Source organism: Carya illinoinensis, chromosome 16 (genome assembly GCF_018687715.1).
Source record: "Carya illinoinensis cultivar Pawnee chromosome 16, C.illinoinensisPawnee_v1, whole genome shotgun sequence".
NCBI classification, from domain to species: domain Eukaryota; kingdom Viridiplantae; phylum Streptophyta; class Magnoliopsida; order Fagales; family Juglandaceae; genus Carya; species Carya illinoinensis.
Window position 1 is genome coordinate 9,544,665 of NC_056767.1, and position 23,016 is coordinate 9,567,680.

A 23,016-nucleotide genomic window follows, 5' to 3' on the forward strand; every position below is an offset into this window, starting at 1 on the left:
TTTATAATTATAAAATTATTTTATAATTGAATGTAATGTTTAAAATTACGTCAATTTGTAAATTTATTTTTATAACATCTATTTATGGTTAAACCATTTATAAAAGTATATAAAAGAAAAATAATAATAATAAGAGAATTTTAATAAACATAATTATTATGTTCCTATTATTTTCATTAATTTAATTCCAAGAATATCAAGCAATATTGTGAGTGTTTTTCCTTTTTCTAGTGGGGGGAATGCATTGGCCAAAAGGGTAACTAGAATTAAAGATTAAAATAGAGGAAGCGCACGTTGAGTCATGATCGTGACACAGCTAAGGTGAAGAACACAGTGCGGGAGAGCATTGGGTTGCGTACGGCACTCTCGCTACTGCATATTTCACAAACAAGCCATTCATTTGTTTTCTCATATTTATTTTTTACAATGAAAAGAGATGAAATGAATTGAAATTAAAGTTAAAAATTAAATAAAATATTATTAAAATATATATTTTTAATATTATTTTTATATTAAAATTTAAAAAAATTAAAATTATTTGTTTTATTTTAAATATAAATTTAAAAAAATTATAAAGATGAGACGAAGAATTTTACTAAAAAAACGACATTTCAGCGATCCACCTGACAAGCACTCTCTCTCTCTCTCTCTCTCTCGTTTCCTTGAAATATCGAAGCTGTGGAAGATGCAGACACAGATCACCTAGTTAGTATTTTTGTGGTCTGTAGTTGTACACACGTGCAATCCCCTGTGTTTGGCATCTTCCAAGGTGGTGTAGCTCGAAATCTTGGCCATTTCTTATCAGGGTATTCTCTGGTTTACTTCGCTGTAAACGAGGAATACATGGGATCAGAGTGATCGGTGTCATGTAGTATTCTTTTGTGTGGGAATGAACCTGGCCTTTCTGATAAAGTTTTGATCTCCATTTAAAGCTATTCAATAAGGGTATTTCTTCGAATGGCGTGTTTTCATATCTTTGTTTTTCTTCCTCACCATTGCTATTGTTTATGTGATTATAACTGAATTTTGGTCTTGTGGATTTGACAGAAGTCAATAATGAGTATTGACGTCGGGACGAGGCTCCGGTCCATGAAAGCAGCTTCCATGAAGCATGAAAATGTAATCAGACAAACGTCCTTAATTATTCGTAGTCTGAACTGTGTATTCTGGTACCTTTGGTATTTAATTCTATACTGTACTGGATGTATGTTGAAAAACGGTTTCTACTGTAGAAAGTTGTAAGCTATGAAGTGTAATCATTCATATATGGGGCAACAGTTTTCACTTGAAAATGTGGCTTCAGTTTCAATGAAGACGCTCCTGAAATTCAAGGCTCCCAGAAATCTCGCAAAAGTAGAAATCTTTGATGGGAATCCAAGGAGTTTGTTGTTTGAAGTAGTTCTAGTTCCTCTTTTTCAAAATTTTATAACTGGGATCTTGAAACCCTGAAACTTGGTTATTTAGGATTTCTGTGTACCTCCCTTCCCTTCAAAATAACTAATTATATATTGCAAGTCTTCTGTCCATTGCATGATTCTCTTGTGTCAGCTGATTTTTTCAACTTCATTTTTTTTTTTTTTTTTAATTAAAGGAGAAGCAGGATATGCAGGGGAGCAAGATAAATGATGCTGCAAAAGCAACGAGGAGTCAAGGGGCCTCCACAAAGGAGAGAAAAATTGCATTGCAGCAAGATGTATGAATAAAATTCTTGCAGACCCCCCTTTTTTTTTCTGTGGATTCCAATTTTATCATGTATTGTGGATTGAGAATAATTCAGTTTGAAGTTTTGATTTTCAGGTTGATAAGCTCAAGAAAAAGCTTAGACAAGAAGAGAACATTCACAGAGCTTTGGAAAGGGCTTTCAGCAGGCCTTTGGGAGCTCTACCTCGTCTTCCCCCTTATCTCCCTGCTTATGTTAGTAGTTCAGAACCTCTTTGGATTCCTTAGTTCAATTCAAGTAAATTAGGTCACTAAAACTTAGAATCCAAGCTTGTAATGGCAACGTTGTAGTTCGAGAAAGCATTGCAAAAGATGAATGAAATGAATTGATACATTTGAAGGCAGAGGACAAAGAAAAGCAACCCAAATTCTACATGATATTCAATGGTTCTTTTTTTAAGTATTTTCATATTTCTCAAGAGGAAACTCTATTCTTTTAATGTCGGTTTTTGATTGTCGTAGACATTGGAGCTTCTAGCCGAGGTGGCTGTTTTGGAAGAGGAAGTGGTTCGGCTTGAACAAGAAGTTCTGCATTTTAGACAGGATCTGTATCAGGAAGCTGTCTACACATCATCCTCTAAAAGGAGTGGAGAGAATTCAACCGATTCATATGCCCAATACCCGATTCAGAATTACAAACCAGAGCGACACAAATTTTCAGCTCTAAATGGGGCTGATTCCTCGGTGTGCACAAGTAGGCATAGACCCACTCTTTCTGGTAAGCTTTCAGCTCAATTCGTTCTAAAGGCATATCATTATGACATTTGAGGACATGCATCTTGTCTGGGAAAACGCTTTGAAAGTTTGTCCTTCTTTCATTGCCAGAAGATAGTAGGGGAAAAGAGTACAAATGGTGTAAAAACTCGACAAAGAACCAAAATGGGTCTCAAATCCATGAATCCCAAACAATAAAAACTCCAGTTAAAAGACCTGTAATAAGCCAGAGATCAGCAGAGAAGCGTTTGGATCCTCAAAATTTACAGGTACCTACTGACGTCGCTCATTTTCACTTTCTTTTTCTTTTCCCTTTTGATGAGATGGGGTGGGTATGTATAGTCGTTCCTATTCAGTGAAATCAATATTAGTGTTCAAATTTCCAGGTGGAATGCAGATTGAAAGATCAAGCAAGTCTAGAATCAAGAATCCCCCCGGATGAAAAGCTGTCAGGAGATAATTGCCCAAACAGAATTTCTGAAAATATTCTGAAGTGTTTATTGAGCATTATCTTGAGAATGGGTTCGAAGAAGAATCATAGTAGTGCAGAAAAATTTCCGTACTTACTGACCTTAGGAACTCGAGAAAGCAGTGAAGAAACAAATTATAGGGACCCTTATAATATCTGTTCAGAATATGGAAAGAGAGATATTGGTCCATATCATAAACTATATCACATTGAAGCTAGCTCAATCAATCCAAATCGATCAGCAAGTTCTTTGTTTCTACTTCGTAGATTGAGGTAAGTTCTCTGTTTTGTTTTCTGCTCCCTAGACTAAAGTAAATTCTTAGAAGATTAAAGAGTCAAAACAGTTTCACGCTTTGTTCACGTCGTCTATAAAATATACAAGAAGTCAAAGCAAATTCGTTTTCTGTATTCTCAGGCTCCTCCTGGGGAAACTTGCCTCTGTCAACATAGAGAGCCTCACCCATCAGGAGAAGCTAGCGTTCTGGATAAATATTTACAATTCCTGCGTGATGAATGTATGTATATCAAGGTTCAAATGGAGTTTAGAAACCTATTTTGTTTTCTTTTTTGCTTAAATTAGTGATAATTTGTTTTCTGTACTTGCATTTTATATACCATTATCCAAGTGCAAAGAAGAATCATTCACTATATCATATTGCTTCAGGCATTCTTAGAACAAAGCATACCGGAGAGTCCTGAGGGGGTTGTTGCTTTAATGCAGAAGGTACATACTATACAGGAACTCCTCTTGCTAGGATAACGACATACTATATATTTTCACTGAGCTGAACAATAATGTTTGAAGGCTTCTGCAAACCAACTCATAGCATTGAATGCTATGTGTAAAGACAATTATTTATGCACTTCCATTACTTTCTACTCAGGCAACAATAAATGTTGGGGGACACTTGATAAATGCAGTAACAATAGAGCATTTCATCCTGAGATTGCCTTTCCACTCCAAATATGTAAGTAGTAGTGCCTATCCGATGTCTGTCTCTAGATTTCTCTAGCTAGAAGATAAAAATCCCTTCATCAATTTTCTTACTTCTTAGCTTCACCAGACATTTTTAGAGGGTACAAAAAACGCTGGGAAGACATGGAGAAGCATAGTTGGATTGGAGTTTTCTGAGCCATTGGTGACATTTGCTCTATCCTGTGGAAGCTGGTCCTCCCCTGCTGTAAGTTCACAGAGAGTAGTTAGCTTTGCTTAAATTACCAACCTCTAGTCCCACATCCATAACAGGCCATTAAGTGAAGCTCGTCAGTGGTCCCGAGTTCAATGAAACATGGTACTTAAAAACAGATTCCCAAATACATATGCTTATATTTAGTGGCACTGCCATACTTAAAAGATGATGATTAAAAGGGTGGTGAATAGCATTCTTCTGTTCTTCATAGATTAATGTGCCCTGAGGAGATAGTGACAATGAGTTTTATGATTACTTGTCTTTGTTTCCATAATTTCCTGGCAATCATTGATCATGTCTGAGTTCACACAGTTACTAGTGTCTTAGGGATACCCTGCAGTGATCCCATGGCTGATTTATTCACTCTACTTCCATATGAAAGGTGAGAGTGTACACAGCATCTCAGGTGGAGAACGAACTGGAAGTGGCTAAAAGAGAGTACTTACAGGCTGCAGTTGGAATTTCAACAACGAAATTTGCAATCCCAAAGCTGTTAGATTGGTATTTACTTGACTTTGCAAAGGACTTGGACTCATTCCTTGATTGGATCTGCCTTCAATTACCATGTGAACTTGCAAAAGAAGCAATTAAGTGCCTTGAGAGGGGCAAAAAGGAACCTTATTTACAGTTTGTCCAAGTTATGCCCTATGATTTCAGTTTTAGGTACCTTTTATACTCGGAATAATGTATCCTTTGTTACTTGGGATCTGAGGGCCTTTGGGTTACAATTTTGTTGTATACATATAGCTATAGGGTGCATGAGAAAGCTGGTTGTATTACTGTATATGGTCTCTCTGCTTGTAAGTATTTGTGTGAGGTCAATGTTCTCTTCACTGAGGGAGTTCTGCATGTAGCTATGCTTTGTGAAGAGTTGGTTCCGAATAAAATGGTAATTTCATGACTCAAGATTTCCGACAATTCCTGTTTGTGTGACGGCTGGCAAACCGATAAAATAACAATTTGTCCTAAAAATTGAAGTTAAAGAGAAGCGATAAATCACATTGATCGAACTCTAGGAAAAGAGTGGAAGTGAGATAGACATATAAAGTAAGTTTCACATCATTTATAGTTGCACGAGCGAATTTTTTATATAACATTAATTGTTCAATAAATGCTATGCGCTTACTTCATGAATTTATCACTTTTACACTCTAGGCTCCAAAGCTCAGTCAAGAACCCTATGAAATCTCCATCTCCCAAGGCAAAGGTAAATTTAATTATTTAAACTATATATTTAACACAAACAAACAAAATAAAACTATAAAATAGAGAAATGATATTTATAATCGTAAGTGTGCAAGCGCTATATAATCATTTTAACAAAAACTAAGAGTATAAGCTGTGCATGAACGGTGACAGACCATTAATTACTCCCTCTGCATGCATGTTGATGGAATTTGCATGCACATTCCTGCGTCCATGTGAATTTATCAGCCCCAACAACATTCAAAGCATGCCATTGATGCCAAAATGCCCTAGTTATGGTGCATTTTCTGACTTCTGACCTGTGGTCCAAAGATAATGAGCCGTTCGGTAGAGCTTGGTGCTTTTTTATTAATTCTTTTAATCATTATTATATTTTTAAATGTTAAAAGGTGCAAACTAGTGAGGGTGAAATAGTGCAATACGCGTGCGTAAATTTTTCAATATTTGTATCCAAAAATTACCACTTATATCAAAGGGAAATTATATTTACAGTTGTAAATTGTATAAATATCGCACAATCTCTTTAAAAAGAATAAGTAAATACAAGATTCACGTGAAAAAAATTAATTTTTTTAATAATAAATTTTACTATTTTAAAATGATTATCTGATTTTTATGGACTTTAAGACTGCACGTAATAGCATTACTCTAAAATCGCTCTTATAAATCTAGCTAGGATCGTTAACTTCTTCACCTTTCTTACCAATTCTTTGAGCAAAAGCGCTAAACTGTCCATTTACCCGACTTACCTAGAAGGAGAAGTATCAGGACAAAATGGTAAAAATATAGATTTTATTGCACTTCTCATAATGTCATTAGCGTATAAATTTAAAGGAAAAGTATTTTAACTAAAAAAATATTTTATAAAAATAAATTTATAAATTGATATAATTTAATATAATATATTAAATTAAAAAATTATTTTTATTATAAAATAAATATAACATTTGCTCCCTCGACTTGTCAACTTCAATTAGTTATAACATTGGTTGTCGTTTCGTTGTTTCTAGAATGTAAGCGGTCTTTTTCAGTTACACGTACGTACGTACGTGGCATCACTCAAAACTTTTAAAATGTTTGAATCCGACAAATCGTTTGGGAGCTATGAATTGGATTAATCCTTAAGCTAGAATTACCATATGACCCGCTTGGAGACGATCGATAATATGACACGCAACCAAACATAATTATCGTGGCATTAATAAAAAAAAAAAAAAAAAATTGCTCCCAAAGGTATTTTAAGAGTGGACAATTGCATTTTAAGATGTGTTTTTTTTTTAAAAAATTCTAGAGCTTCTCTCTATAGTCTCTCTATTTTTTTTTTCCTTTCTTTTTGTTTCAATTTTTTTAAATAAAAAAAATTAAAATAATTTTACTCTTTAACACAAATGCTTAAAAGCATTCTCATTGTAAAATTTAACTTTAAGTAAATTTAACTAATAAAATAAAAATACTTAAAACAACCAATGTATAATAATTATTAATTTAATTAGAATATAATAATTATTAATATTAATATTTAATATTATTAATTTGATTAGAATATAATTATTATTAATATCTTAGTTAGTAGAACTATAAAATGTGATACAAATAAAAATTAAAAAAATTATTAAATTAATAATATTTTATTATTATATAGAGAGTAAATGGATACTCCAATATGGATGCAGACTAATGCTCATATTTTTTAAAATTTAGATTTTTTTTAAATCTTAATTTTTTGCCTTTCTTTAACTTCCCCCCCTTCAAATAGTCAGTAACCACTTATAACATAGCCTCGACCCAAGTTTATCAAAAAATCTCTTACTTATGGCGGAAGAATACCGTGGTAACATATCAAATCTTTGAACTACTAAACCGACATAAATCATAAAAAACAGACAAAGACCAATCAAAACCCACCTATCACATCAAGTCTCAAACAGCCTTGAAAAAACAAACCACTATAAAACAAGCCTAAGCTCAAAAGTGCCGCAAACCTACAAAACCAAAAGAGAACAAAATACAAACCTAAACAAGCCTATGTACGAAAGGAGGGGAGACCCCATCTATCCAAACAAAGAATCCCTTTAAGGAGACGAGATAGAGAATACCGCTCTTTGTAAATCACGTTCTTGCCCATTTCTCCATCTCGAGCAAGAAAACCAGCTGCATTATTACCTTATCTATATTGATGAAGTACCATGAAATTCACCCCTTCTAGCACTGCCACTAGATCCTCCCAAAAATCTCAAAGGTACCATAAGGTGCATGTACCTTTTTGAAGCCAATCCACGATAATGCGCAAGTCACTTTCAATTATTACATTCAAATAGCGAAGTCGTTTGTACAAACGAATTCCTTCCAAGACTGCTTTTAGTTTCACGCTATTATTCGTGCCTTGTCCAAAATGACTAGAAAAAGCTGTTATCGCCCTACCACGGCAATCTCGAATAATTCCTCCACCTCCTGAAATACCTGGATTTCCCCTACAACTACTATCACAATTCAGTTTGACCCAACCAGAATTTACCTGGCCTTGTGCAAAAAGGAAGATGCGGAAGTTGGAGTTCCCACACAATCTCCATATCTAGCAACGTAAGCTTCCGTAAGGCACTTGAGTTTACTGCAATAGCACTAACACAATACCTAACTTGTCTCCAAACATGTTCCACATTCTGTTACACACCCTCCATTCTTGCTTTGCATCTTCTCTTCCATAAGCACCATGTAATTACACACGGCATCACTCCAATTAAAATACCTTTAATAGATGATTTTTTGGTATAAGAAAACCAGCTTGTGACTTTATTTTTCCAGGGGATAAGCCAGTGAAAAGGAGTCCCCAACAGCACACTAGCCTGACGCCAAATTTCTGGAGCAACCTCACCTGAGGAGAGAATGTGACCACTATCTTCCTGACACCTCTGCGCACAACAATCGCATGCCTAAGCCATCGAAATTCCTTTGCCCTGAACTCTCTCATCTAGGGCCAAACAATTGAACCAGACTTTCCATAAACAAATGGATATTTTTTTAGGAAGTAAAGGGTGCCAAAGCCAATCGTTCCATAATTTCTCCACGACTTCTCATTGCCACCCAAGCTATGCTTGTAGAGAAATTACCATCAAGTGTTGGCTTCCAAATGCAGACATCCTCACCTCTTTTACTAGGTGGTACATTGTGCAAAATTTCCATAGTTCTATCTGCTCCCACCAACTCCAGTAATAAATTTTAATTCCAGTTGTTGTGATACTAGCAGTCCTAAATACATAGCTTCTTGTTAGTGAACACCTCCATACTCACAGAAAGTGGACCAGAAACAAGCCACCTATCAAACCAAAATGAAGAGTTTCCACCTCGCACCAAAATTTTCACATTCTCCATTACTTTTGGAATGATAGCCACCATAGATCTCCAAAACCGCGAGTCAATTGGTCCCTCTTTACAGGCTAGAACATGGTCATTCTTGCAATATTTGGCTCTAAAAAAATCTGGCCATAAATTGGTAGATGTAAGCAATCTATAAGCAAGTTTCATATGGAGAGATTTCAGAACTTCCATAAGATCTCGCACACCCAATCCCCCTTACGAGGTTGGTTTACAAACCTTCCCCCAAGAGTGCCAATGAACTTTCCTTTTACCTTCCACCTCGCCCCAAAAATTAGCCAAAAGAGAATTAATGCGAGAGATAATGCCTAGTGGAACATTAATGACGGACATCAAGTGTATATAGGCATGCTAGACAGAACATGTCTAAGCAAAATCAATCTACCTGAGAGCAATTTAAATTTCCATCCAGCTATTTTCTTTCGAATATTATCCACTAGAGGCTCCATAACTTGGGAGGTTAACTTGCCTGAAATTAAAGGCGCGCCCAAATGAGTCGTTGGGAACTTGACTTCTATGAAGCCTGTGATTCTCAATAAACCCCATTTACGAGCTGGGGTAATATGTTTAGACAAAAAAATCTTTGATTTAATCTTGTTGATTTTCTGACCTAACCACTTTTCATACGTCTCAAGAACATTCACCAAATTTTTTTTTTGACCTTTTTCAGCCATTGGCAAATATAAGGATGTCATCTGCATATAATAAGTGAGATACTGTTGGTACCCCAATTGGATGATAAAATTTTCAACACGACCCTCCTCAAAATTTCAAAATTCCTTCGAAATAACCTTGTCAAGACCTCCATGATGATAAATAACAAAGGAGAAAAGGGGATCCCCTTGGCATAAGCCCCGAGCCGATTGAGAAAAACCTTTAGAGGTTCCATTCATCATCACCGAGAACCATGGGGACTCCACACAATTATTTATGAGCTTGCAAAAATTATCAGCAAACCCATAAGGCTTTAATACCTCCAAAATGAATCTCCAATTAACTTTGTCATAGGCCTTGACCATATCCAATTTAACCATCACATTGCCTCCTGTCCCTTTCTTATGTAAAGAGTGGACCATTTCCTATGCCAGCGTAATATTTTCGAAGATACTATGCCCCAGAAATAAAAGCATATTGCTCATGCGAGACCAACTTTTCAAGAATATCAGTGAGTCTAAAAACAATAATCTTCAAAAATATTTTGTAAGCCACCGGGCATAAACTAATAGAGCGAAATTTATCAAAACTCGAAGGACTATCCACGTTCGGAATTAAAACAATAAACGAGGAAGAATAGAACCTGGAGAAAGGAGTACCTTGGAAAAAATCTTTTGCCGCTTCCAAGAGATCTTCCTTTACAATGTCCCAACAAGATAAAATTCTGATCCAAATCCATCGGGCCTGGACTACTCTCTTTTGGAATAGAGAACATTGCTCTTTTGACTTCCACCTCCGTTAGATCCGAGCACAAGAGATTATTTTCAACCTTTGAAATTTGCCTATTGATCAACACCGAAAGATCACAAGGCTCAATGTTGGACGGCTCCTCCAAAAAATTCTGGAAAAAAATAGCAGCCTCATTGTGCACTACCTCCACACCCTCTAAAATCCTCCCATCAGTCAGAACCATTCTATCTAGGTGACCCTTCTTACATCTCTAATTAATAACGAAATGGAAGAATTTAGTGTTTTGATCCCCCTCAGTTAACTATTATTATTATTATTATTATTATTATTATTATTATTATTATTATTGTAATTTGTCCCAGGCGAGTGGCTTCTCTATTTTCCCACACCTGTATCTCCAATTTAGTAGCCAAAAAATCGTCTTCAACTTCCTCCAAATAGCCTGATTGCAACTGACATTCTAAGATTTCCATCAGCTCCTCAAGAGCTTGAAAATTAGCACCCAGTCTCCCAAAAACATTTCGGTTCCACGCACGTAGAGCAATCTTTGTTCACTTCAGACGGACAACAAGTTTCGGTATTGCCAAAGCCAAATCATTCCTACACCAGGCATCTTTAACACACGACAAAAAAGTATCATGTGAACACCACATGTTTTGGAAACAAAACGGGGATGGACCGTACAAAGAGAACGACCTATGCAAATAAACCACAATAGGATAATGGTCAAAAGATTTCCGACTCATATATCGGAAATGAGCTGAACCAAAAAGATCTGAAAATGCCATATTAATGAGAACTCTATCAAGCTTCGCTCAACTGCGCGACACCCATTTGTGGCCATTACACCATGACATTTGTTGTCTTGTGCTTGATAAATCAATTAGCCCACAATGATGTATACAATTCTTAAAATCCGACATAGATACTAGAGGCTTTGGATTTCCACCAATCATTTCCGCATCCATTCAAATTGCATTAAAATCACTTAGAACCACCCAAGGAATATCCGAACATTGACTCTTCCAGGCTCCTCCAAAGCTCTCTTTGTTCCACATAAGAGCACTTTGCATAAATAGACGTCACCAGGATCCTTTGGTCGTCCTTGCTAAACCAACCTGATATCGTATGTGCTGTAATCGAAATCACTTCAAAGGCATTTATAAATTTCCAAAAAATCCATAGTTTCCCACCCTGAGTTTCATTGGATAGAAAATGATTAGTCTTTCTTTAATTTTGTATTTTTTTCCCAGATAAATAAGCTATCGACTTTTTCAATTTTTTTATTATTTAAATCATTATTCCAAGTGCACCCTGGTGCGTAGTTCACTAGTATGTATGTATGTGTGTGTGTATATATATATTTATTTATTTATATAACTTCTAGAAGATCATACATGCCTACGTAATTTTTGGAAAATAAAATTCACTAAATTAGTCATCTACTCTTCTCCTATGATATTTTTAATATATATTTATATATATATATATATATATATTGTAATAATTTGTATAAGTTTTAAATATGGAAGTCTCATACAGTTTATTTATAAAAAAAAGTAGAGTCGACTAAAAACAAAAAAAAAAAAAAAAAATTTAGTAGATACATTTTTTTACAAAAGACTGGCCTGTTAAAATTACCACCTAACATTACTTTATATAAATAAATAAATAAATAAATAAATAAATATATATATATATATATATATATATATATCCAAGATGTCATCAATCATTAACAAATTCAAGGCACAACGTCTCTTCAAATTAATACTTGTAGGGCAAAACAATATTCTAAGACTTGGCCGGCTGTCGTTGTACAATGACATGCACGAGCCATCGTGTCCTATGCTGCTATTCATAACCTTTTATTCGGCGGACCAAATGTTTTATTCTCCCTCAACACATCACGGTCTATATTTTTTTCTTTTATTAATCTATCCCATTGTGAACAACCTCACTAGAATGTTTTTCTTTTTCCATTTTATAAAAGAAAAACAATTAATTCATAACCTGAATTAATTAATTCAAAACAAATAATAGCTATTGCATATTCCTTTAGTAAACAATAATAGTTACAACATTAATAACCATGAGTTGAGTTGTAATTCTTATTATTTGAACAAAATGAATGATGAAATCTCGAGTTGTAATTATTTTATTTCTCGATTATTGTTTCAAAAATTATAACTATTATTCGGAAGAGAAATATTTTAATGATAAAATGATTAATTCATCAAAATAAATTTATAAATTAATTTAACTTGATGTGGTACGTCAGATTATAAAATTATTTTTATTATAAAATAGATCTAATATATTATACGAAATTACGTCAAATTAAAAGTTTACTTTTATGAAAATTTCTTTACAGCCGTAACACTTTTCTATTTGAAGACGTATCCCTCAGGAAAATTCTTGATTAAGAAGCTAAACTAAGCCATATGGGACATTTGGTTGCTTCCCTAAAATCCAATGTAAGAGACGAAAGTTGTACGCACTTGTGGTCAAGTTCTGTTAATTAGTTTGTTAATTTCCCTGTCGGCTTCCATGTGCATCGGGCGGCCAATATTAGCCTTTGCAGCCTAAATATTATTGACAACTTTCAAATAGAGGGCAGGATGCTTAAAACGAAATAATTAAGAATCTAGAAGTAAAGAATCAGTCAAATTGTTATTTTAAGCACATGGCTTTAACTATTAACGCATCATTCTTGTGCACTTGGCATATTCCTGGACTAGTCAATATTTAATATTATTGCTAACATGACTTCCTTACAATTACTTATTTAGATCTTTTAATCATTATCCAAATATTAAATAATTGATTTATCGATAATTATATACTTATAATGTTACTCATTACCGACACTTTTATCATCTATATCCTTCTACTATCTTATGATATATATTTAAATAATTAAAAACTATTTATTATATTTTATCATCGGTAGAATTTTTCATAATCATATGTACAAGCGATGTGGAGGCCGACACAATTTTTATATTGTTTATATGAAATAATTTGATTTAAAAGATAATCTAATTTTAAAATTTTATTTCAAATTGATTTTTTGTTAATTTGTGGACAATATGAGAGGTGAATTCTTCACACCGATTTAAAAATAAAAATATTGTTGATAGGTAAGTGAAAGATAGGAAATAACTTTTTAATCATTTAATGCACATTGAGAATTATTAGAGAATAATAGATAAAAAGATGATTGACAATATTTTTCATTTTCGATGTGTTTTCTAAGGTTTTTGCGCTCGTTTGGTTTCAAAGAATATTTTATCTCATTTCAATTTATTATTATAATTTTTTTAAATTTTTACATAAAATATAATAAAAAATTTAACTTTTTCAAATCCCACAACAATAATAATAATAAAAAAATAATATTATAATTATATTTTATTCAACTTTCATTTAAAATCATCTCATCTCATCTCTGAATCGAAACGAGTCCTAATTTTTAAATTTTGGAGCAATTGGTCTACTTGTAAAAATGACAAAAAGTACTAGGAAAGGGATTTTGAGAGAGGCAAATATTACTCAACCATATATTTAATTATAATAATTAGATAAGAAATAAATCTTAAAATAAATATTTCTAAATACAGACGTAACTCCATTATTCTCAACCCCCAATGAGTTACGGGTCATGACCATAACCAAGAATCTTCATATTTTTATTTTCAATAATGGTTTATTTTCCAAGCTAATAGGTATCCAATATCCACACGTTTCTCACGTCTTGCTACTCTTCAAAATTGCAAGAACCCCACCTTTTCAATTTAATGTCTTATATTTTCTTTTCTTGCATGCATATCTTAATCATGTTCTTCAAGGAAAATTAAATTACACACAAATATCAAGGAAGATGTCCCACAATCCACCTTAATTTTGTACCATGAAGCATGCGTGCACAATCAATAATGCTTTTATATAAACATTACAGTAAAAAGAACAAAACATTAAAATAATAGTATTTGGTTATAATCATTGTATTTGGTCATAATGAACATACTAATCTTGTTTATAGGGCACAACTAGTAAATTGTTTAAATAATATAATTTAAATTAAAATATAAATTTAAAATAATGTGGATAATATGTTTTATATACTGTCAGAATAGGAATAACTCTGATATAACATCTGAGTTGTCCATACACCCAACAATAGTTGAATCCAACATCAATCAATATCAGGGAGAAAGATACACGATTTATCAATCTTGGAGATCCAAAAGATCATTAAAAAATACGAAAAAAATAACAAGAATGAAAAAGTGAAAGGAAATGAGTGGGAAAAAGGAAGTGAATGAGGTTGGAGGGAAGGGAACTAGCTGTATTAAAATCAATGTGTGGTGGCTAAGAAAAGGTAAGAGCAGTCACATTCAATCTTTTACAATTTACGGTACATCTCCTCGATCATATTTTGCATCGCTTTCACTCATTCTTCCCTCCGTAATTACACCTCTACGTCTGTCTCCCTCGTGGAAAATTCGGTTCTTGTTGGGGACCCATGTCGTAACTCGTGACTCTAAACTTTTCGAAAAATGATATTTATCATCGTATCACGTATTTTTTTTTTTTAAAAAAAATTATATATATATATATATATATATTTAAATATATATAAAAAAATTAATTTTTAATAATAGATTTTATTTTTTTAAAAATAATTATATGATGTTTATATACTTTATAATTATATATAATATTATTAAGATGAAAGAGAATCATATAATAGTTATTAAATTTTTAATATAATTTAAAGAAATTATTTAAATATAATTTAAAAATAAAAATCCGTTACCAAGAACACTTGCATCTTCGCAATTGGTCGGGACTTTACTCCGGACGCAATAAAAGATAAAAAATTGTGAGTGATATGATGTCACAATATCAAAACAATTGTGGAACTAGTAAAAGGCGGCTCCTAACGTGATATGCTTGTATCGATTGCATGGATGTTGGCTCATCAAAAGGGCCAATGATCTCTGCTTGCCTTTGTCTTCATCTCCATGCTCCTTCTTCCCTCTTTCCTATCCGCCTCTATAAATATCTGTTCGCCTCTTGACACTTTTGTTTGAGACTCTCCCTCCTTATCTACCAAAATCCCAAACAAACACAGAAGAAAAAGAAATTGTATTGGCGGGTTTACAGCTATGGAGGTGGTGATTCCAGCTTCTACCATGGATTTCAACAATCCAACTACGCCCAAACGTTTTGGTGACTACTTCTTCAGTGCTCCGAGCAGCCCATCACGCATCTCCGGGCTTTACCGAGATTGCAACGAGTATGATCGCCATGAAAGCAGCGAAGCGAGTGCCATCAGGGAGGAGCAGGAGGAGGAGGGGGACGGTTTCGCGTTTAATTTCAGTGAAGAGTTGGAGAGGAGCTCTCGCTCCGCCGATGAGCTCTTCGATGGTGGAAAAATCCGGCCTTTGAAGCCCCCAACTCAGCTGCAACTGGGCAGGAAAGTGGACCCGTACACAGCGCCTAACAGCCCACCTTTGTCTCCCAATTCGGGCAGATCTTACGGGATGAAGACGATTCTGGGTGCACTTTCGCCGAGACGAAAGAAAGACTCCGACAGGGCGGTGATGGCTGCTGATAACAGTACTCGAAAGAAAACAGAGCAGCAGAGGGGAAGAGAGAGAAATACAGACTCACCATCTTCGAATTCAGGGCGAAGAGCGACAAGGTCCCTCTCTCCTTTCAGGGTCTCCGAGTTTCCATGGGAAGAAGATCAAGAAGAAGAAGAAAAGACTCGGAATGACATAAAACAATCGTCTCTGAATCCGAAGGCTACGCTTTCGTCGACGTCATCTTCTTCGAAGAGTTCTAAGAAATGGAGACTGAGGGACTTTCTGCTGTTTCGGAGCGCCTCGGAAGGACGAGCAAGAGACAAGGATCCTTTCCTGAAGTTTTTGTACAAAAAACACGAAGACGTAAAGAACTCGAGCTTCCGCTCCACGGCCAGTTCTGGTTCAGTCTCCAGGTCGAGAAGAGGGCCACCAGTTTCGGCTCACGAGCTGCATTACACTATGAACAGAGCCATGTCGGAAGATTTGAAGAAGAAAACTTTCTTGCCATACAAACAGGGGATTCTGGGCCTCTTGCACTTTCATAAATGATGAATCTACATAGATTTTTTCAGAGATTTTTTCTATTTCTGTTGTAAAAATTAAGAGTTATTTGTTCCTATAAACGAAGAACATCACATGAACGCCCTCTTTTTCTTTAATTTTTACGAGCATGATTGGATTGCCATGTAGTAGGTATACACTCATGGATATAATGTAACAAAGTGCCTAGAATTTTCCAATGTTTTCAAATTGTTGGTACATGACAGAATTGTATCAAATTTGAAGGGATGAAGGCATAGCCAGTTGGCTCTCCCCAGTGTTGGCAGGTTGGTTAATTAGGGGTACCATCTTCCAACCTAGGAGTAAGGTTGGGTTTGGATGGTAAAATATTTTCAGAATACTTTATAATTATTTATTATTTTATTATTATTTTTTACACATCTTTAATATTTTGTATCACTATTCATTACAAGTCATATTTTTACTATTTTTTTACTATTATTTATAGAGTATCTGATCATATTATTTCACTACTCAAACACAACCTTACTCCCAATCAATTTGGTTACTACTCTTTAGAGTTTATATTGTAAAATATTATTCATGGTCTTTTTAATTATCTTTGATATTAAATTATTAAAAAAATCACTTATTATCTATTACTTATCTCGAAAAAATATGAAGAGATAAAGATTAAAAGAAAGAATGACTTGCACTTCACTGTACGAGTATGGTTAGATTTTAGTTATGTTATATATAATTATTTTTACATAATTTTTATATATTTTATTAATATGATTGATTAAAATAATTATTCTATATTAAAAAAAGTGAGACATGCAGCTAATTACATTAGTAAAATATACAATAAATATGTAAAATTAAGTACTGCTGATAAAATTTTTACCGAGATTTACCGAATAAACCTTGTAAGAAGCTGGGTTTCTCAATATCCATGATCATCGTGCACGTATTCATATCAATTTGGTGCTTTCAACTAATACATTAATTAAAGGCATGCACGCCTCGTACACTCACAACTCACCTATGCTCTTGCAACATGCTTTCTCGGGAGTTGGGATAATACGACCTTTTTATTTTTATTTTTATATTTTTGTAATAGACAATGTCACGGAAGCCTATCTCGGTTGAGTATGTGGTAACATCAATTAATAAATTAATTAAGAGACGAAACTTAAAAGGAACATAACTTATCTAACCTAGGAATGAAACCCTTGAAACAAATAAAAAAAAAATTATCTAGTAGAACAAAACGAAAGGTGGTAACGTTATAACATAAAATATTTTGCAAACAGGTGGAAGAATAATTCAATAATGTTGGAACGTATAGACCTTAATCGCGTGCTCGGGCAACTTCAACCATCTAGAATGTAATAACATGAAATTGTAGCAATCATTTGAGTTGATTAATCATTGGTTATAACTTATAATAATGTTTCTAGTTAAAGAAAACAAGCGGATATGGATCGAAATAAGAGCTAAGATGAAACTATATATATTACCATTCAAGTGATGTGTATATTATATATAAAAAAAAGCAACATGCATGAATAGTGTGTTTTACTTTTACACAATAACCAGTTTGAAAATAGAATATATATATATATATATATATATATATATATATATTTATGATATTTTGAAAGGGTGTCTAGTGGCTTGTTCGAATTAAAAAAAAAAAAAAAAAAAAAAAAAAAAAAAAAAAAAAAAAAGAAACAGCCAACCTAGCTAAGACATGATATTTGTATATGTCAACTTCTAGAAGTGGGAAGGCTACAACTAAAAAGCCAAGTTGGATGTCGGCATGTCATGTTCCACACCTTCACCAACCCCCCATGCTAATCTAATTAAGTTGGGGGAAGGCCATCCATGGCCACTCCTCCCTACAGAAAACCTTTATAAAAAGATAGATTTATGTGTGGACTTTTTAATGGTATCAGTCACCATTAGGTGTTATCAGTCTATGTCAACTGTATCTGTCCTTCCTGCATAGATTAGAATGTATGAAATCATAGGGTATTGAGACTCGTAGATTGTATAATATGTTAGTTCAAAACAGGGGCGGGGGCAAAACCAGGAGGGATCAATTGACATAAATATAAAAGCATGTAAGTTCTTTTAGTCTCTCTCTCTCTATATGAGTAAGCATGCATTATCAAAGATTTGTTTAAAGATCTAGAGTAAAAAAATTAATATTGTACTCGTTCAAAATCGATCAAAGAATATAAAAAAGCGAACACTGTTCTACAAATAAATCATAAAAGGAGAAGCAAAGGATAAAAATTAGGAAAACAAAAATAAATTTCTTTGTTAAATCTAAGATTGAATCTTGTAAAGTTTCTATAATATAGATAGGATCGGAATAGCAGCGTGAAGTTTGTTGCCTTTGCTCCTAATTGTTAACTTGATGATAGCATAGATGATGCTAATAAAACCAGTCAAATTAAGCTAGGTAGTGGAAGACTTGGTGTAAATATATAGGAAAAATGAGGTTTATTATTTTTTAAGTTTTTCTTTTTAATTTTTATTTTTGAATTATTATTGGAAATTATTGGAGTACGTTTTTCAAGAAAAGCATCGGAGTTTAATTTATTGTGCCAGTTTTTCAATGGGTCGTGCAAAACTTAGCTTCGCCTTTACCCTAGTTATTGACCATGGATGCATTTGAATTTGGTATCTTTATTTTTCAGGCTTTGCAAACTACTAATACCAAGATAGAGGTATTGCACATTCATGTGGGCAATTTGGATGCCCAAAGCTTCAAATCATTTTGTATGGTCAAAACTTAAGCTGTTTACAACCTTATTGAAACCAAGAAAGTGATTGTTGATTGTTCTTGCAGTCATTACCCCATATTAGATTATTCATATATTAGCAAAAATATTAATATAATATTATTTTTTTAATAATAATATTTTTAATTTTTTTATATTTTGCAACTATACTAACTATATATTAATTAATAATTAGAGATAACAATATTATTAATAACCATGCACAAAAAATCCTATTAAAGGAAAGACACGAGAAAAAAAGCCCTATCTCTCTCTCTCTCCCCTTCTCTCCCCCCCCCCCCCTCCCCAAAAAAAAAAAAAAAAAAAAAACAAAACCCAAACCAAAGGAGAGGGGTTGGAGCTTTGGCTCCTTCCTCCCTCCCTCCTCCTTTCCTCTCTCGTCCCTTTTCCCTCTTCTCTCTAGTTTTTTATTATATTTTTTCTGGATTTGTTTGTTTTTCTTGTTCTAAGTAGGGTAAAAGAGACCGTGAGCGACTTGCGATGGATTGGGGTGTTGGAAAACTCTTGGCAGCAATTTCTATAGGGTCCCGACATGGTGGGGTCTCGGTGAGGGTAGTTTGCAGCGCTTCAAGATGGAGAAGCTTATACTCTGTTTTCGGGAGTGAGGAACAGAGCTTTGCCATGTGCTTGTGGTTGCAGGAACATTGTGAGTTGTGGAGGCGTAGTGGTGGCTTGGGTTGACTTTCGTGCCAGATGATCTCGGTACGTTGGGTCCTCCCAAGTCGTGACGTTGGTCAGTGTTGTTAGATGTTGTACGTGAGGTTTTACACGGTAGCTGCGAAGGAGGTGCTACAATGGAGTTGGATGACGGCCGGACCCCACGTAGAGTGGTGATGGCTGCGAGGACTCTAGGGTGAAACATGTCCCTTACACGTCACCACAGTCTCCATGTTTGCATTTGTTTATTTTCTCTAAGGTTGAAAATGCATAACTATAGCTTTCCAAGCTTTATTTCGCTATTTTTCCGTATATCTTTTACATTTCTATTATTCTCTATGTTTTAGGTTAATAAAAAATTAATAAAAAAATATAGTCTTTTGAACTTTTGTCTATAGTGTGTGTCATTTACTTCATCATAGACAGAGTGTAGAGTTGTTTTAATTTTGTCTTAGGATAGAATGTGGGATTTGTTTGTCAAATATGTCTTAGGACAGAGTGCTGGTTCTCAGGCGGTTTGTCTGTAGAAAATTACAACAATGAACTAGACCATGTCAGTCAAATAGAAATTTGTGTATTACAGAACTTTAAAAGCAATAGTTGGCTTATATTCTATATGTCTCAGGTCAAAATTGTAATGTCCCTTTATGAATGAATGAAATTTGTTCTACCTTAAAAAAAAAAAAAAAAGCACAAAATCAGTTAATTAATATTATTATTGACAATGGTAATTAATAATTGGAGATAGCAATATTTTGGAATAAAATATGTGTTTTGGCTATGAAAAGTATCTAGCCAAAGATAGAGAAAGGTTTGGATTTACCATGGCTTTCCAATAACAATGGAGGTTTTTCTCCCTGACTGCCTTGGTAGACAACATTTTTATTTATGTTCATCTAAAGTAGGACTTGTACTGCAAAATATCATGTGACAAACACCATATAATCTCAAATGCAATTGCTTTTGATTTATGTTCATCTAAAGTCACTTGAAAGATGAAACATGAATGTTATTAGACATTGAACAAACAAATTATTTAGATTCCTTAAGAATAGCCTTTGATAGTATTTTTATAAGCAGTAGAATCAGGGGTTAAACCATATGGGAAGAGAGAGGAAGAGAATTCCTTAGCTACTGATGATGGATGGACTGCAATTGCTCCCTCAACATACAAGCAATGATTCGCTGAACTCTGCATACACAAATAGGCATGTCTTACAAAACCTTCTTCCAGAACCGCAAGATACCATGTTCCAGTCTGCCTACATGCACAATATTTTGATCACAATAGAGAGAAAAGAAAAGAAAAGAAAAAGAATCAGCATTGACAAGTAAAAGAAACATAAATCCCTAAGATAAAGGAATGTGAACTAGTAACTTTGATAGGGTTATTACTTGTAGCCACAAGCTATTAAGTTTTTCTATTCATTGCTCTGAATGTAAGAATTTATGCCAAATACCCATAAAAAGGAAGAAAGAATTAGAGATAATTAGTTTCCCATGATGCCGTCTTGACCCAAAAAAGGGTGGAACGATGTAAATAGTGCTTGAGGAAAATTATGATCAAGCAATGAAAATGTGAGGAAAATAGAAAATAATTAATCACTGAAAAATTGTCTTTGCCCTGTACAGCTGTTGGTTGTATTGTATGGCAAAAATGTGTTTACTAGTTAATGGAAACTCATAACTTGGTAAACTCATTATATATGCTACTCAATGTAAGTAATTTACTCATTTGTAGATATTCTAGAACCCATTTTTTCTATTAGTAATGAAATATAGTTCCCCTGCATAAATTCAAACGTAACAAACAATTTCAAGTAAATTCCTGGCTTTGGAATTGCTAAGTAATTAGTTAATAAATGCACAAGGGGGGTGCGAGTCTAGTATATACAACAAAAACACCCAAAAGAAATTCCAAAGCACTAAAAAGGGTTAGGAATTTGGATCTTTGGGCTATGGGATGAATTTGAACCAGCTGAATACTTTGGAGGTATTGTGGTAACGGGCTCACCCTTGGAATAGTAGTTATGGTTCAAATCGGACATTCTGCAGTGGGGAGGTGCTCTTGTGGATGCCTAGAAAGGGTTGATAAGCTAGTCACCTCCGCCTCCCATTTTTCTTAAGGAAAAAAAAAAAAAAGAGTCAAGAATTTGACCAACAATGAGGATTAAGTTTTGATATTGTAGTATTTATTAAGGCGTTGTACAAGCTCATCATCATTAGTGATGCAGGTGTGAAAGTTGACCAGTATCCTCCATCCAAGAAGCTAGACTCCATATGGACCTCACACTTACACATCATGAATGGTCCAAACCATAAGTTCCTTGAACAAATGGTAGGGGATGTTAAGGATATCACTCCTCAATCACATTCTTCCCATACATGCCAAAGTTGACCAACGTGATTCTAGGAGATTTATTTTTATTTTGTTTCCTTTTTAATTGTACATGAATTATTAATTGTACATGAATTATGGTTAAACAATTTGTAAAGGATTATATAAAGCAATACAACTCAACTCCAAAGGCAAGGTGAAATTTCAAACCTTCTCATCGTATCAAGAGCATACTTGGATTAACCTCCTTGATCCACGTGGCCTCTGATTCTACCCCCAACCTCCTTCCCTTCATCACCATAATTCACATGGTCACCATCAAATTTTCCTCCTCTAACTAACTCATATGGAAGAGCCAACTTCTTCCCTTTCTTGATAGTCAAAACTTGCTAGGTCATGTTGATGGCACCCTTGTGCCGCCACCCCAATTCAAACTTGCCAACTCTCAAACACCAAGCAACAAACACCTGGAGTGGAAAACTATAGACCAACGTTTGCTCAGCCTTATGCTCTCCTCCCTCATCAAGGAAGCTATGGCCGAAGCTGTGGGCTACTCCACATCTCACAAAGTGTGGCTTGCCATGGAAAATGCCTTTGCCTCAAGGATGATCTGAAGTTGATGAAACGTGGAACCCCTCCTGTTGCTAGGTATGCCCGCGCGTTCAAGGCCCTCTGTGACCAACTCCATGCGATTGGTTGGCCTATTGATGGCGCTGATAAGGTGCACTGGTTCCTCCGTGCCTAGGGCCTGACTTCTCTAGCTTCTCCATCGCTCAAATGGCCCAAACCCCTCTTGCCTCCTTTACTGATTTAGTATCAAAAGCAGAGAGCTTTGAGATTTTTCAAAAATCTCTAGACTCATCTTCCCCCTCTATTGCGGCTTTTACAACCACCAACAATTCCTTTCATCGTGGTGGTTTTGCCTGAAACAATCAAGGTTGCACCAGTGGCCATGGCAACGGCTCCTCCAACTGTGGACACGGATGCTCCAACTCTGGTCAAAGGCATCATCCTCCAAGGTGCCAAATCTGCA

General features: G+C 34.5%; 2 protein-coding genes across 8 annotated transcripts; both read left to right on the top strand.

Annotated features, from left to right (window-relative positions):
- Window positions 1–603: 603 nt before the first annotated feature.
- Window positions 604–5,010, top strand: LOC122298405. Of its 7 annotated transcripts, XM_043108132.1 has the most exons (12): window positions 604–945; window positions 1,048–1,119; window positions 1,592–1,693; window positions 1,798–1,914; window positions 2,182–2,437; window positions 2,545–2,702; window positions 2,805–3,175; window positions 3,318–3,417; window positions 3,567–3,626; window positions 3,787–3,870; window positions 3,958–4,083; window positions 4,475–5,010. In XM_043108132.1, the coding sequence occupies exons 2-12, from the start codon at window positions 1,057–1,059 to the stop codon at window positions 4,775–4,777; spliced, it is 1,740 nt and encodes a 579-aa protein (XP_042964066.1). In that variant the 5' UTR covers window positions 604–945; window positions 1,048–1,056; the 3' UTR covers window positions 4,778–5,010. The 7 variants fall into 7 exon arrangements, with proteins under 7 accessions (XP_042964066.1, XP_042964062.1, XP_042964067.1 ...); XM_043108128.1 differs by lacking the exons at window positions 604–945; window positions 1,048–1,119 and adding an exon at window positions 1,156–1,395 and having other exon boundaries at window positions 2,548–2,702; XM_043108133.1 differs by lacking the exons at window positions 604–945; window positions 1,048–1,119 and adding an exon at window positions 1,156–1,395 and having other exon boundaries at window positions 4,405–4,541.
- A 10,150-nt stretch (window positions 5,011–15,160) lies between these two features.
- Window positions 15,161–16,595, top strand: LOC122298639. The gene has a single exon (XM_043108478.1). The coding sequence runs from the start codon at window positions 15,249–15,251 to the stop codon at window positions 16,218–16,220; it is 972 nt and encodes a 323-aa protein (XP_042964412.1). The 5' UTR covers window positions 15,161–15,248; the 3' UTR covers window positions 16,221–16,595.
- The last annotated feature ends 6,421 nt before the right edge of the window (window positions 16,596–23,016 follow it).

Excerpts from the sequence above, each read along its gene's own strand:
- LOC122298405 (XM_043108127.1), top strand. The coding sequence starts at position 1,246 with ATGAAGTGTAATCATTCATATATGGGGCAACAGTTTTCACTTGAAAAT. Across the intron at positions 3,418-3,566 it reads ACAATTCCTGCGTGATGAAT|GCATTCTTAGAACAAAGCAT; the intron begins GTATGTATATCA and ends ATATTGCTTCAG. Across the intron at positions 4,084-4,474 it reads GAAGCTGGTCCTCCCCTGCT|GTGAGAGTGTACACAGCATC; the intron begins GTAAGTTCACAG and ends TCCATATGAAAG.
- LOC122298639 (XM_043108478.1), top strand. The coding sequence starts at position 15,249 with ATGGAGGTGGTGATTCCAGCTTCTACCATGGATTTCAACAATCCAACT.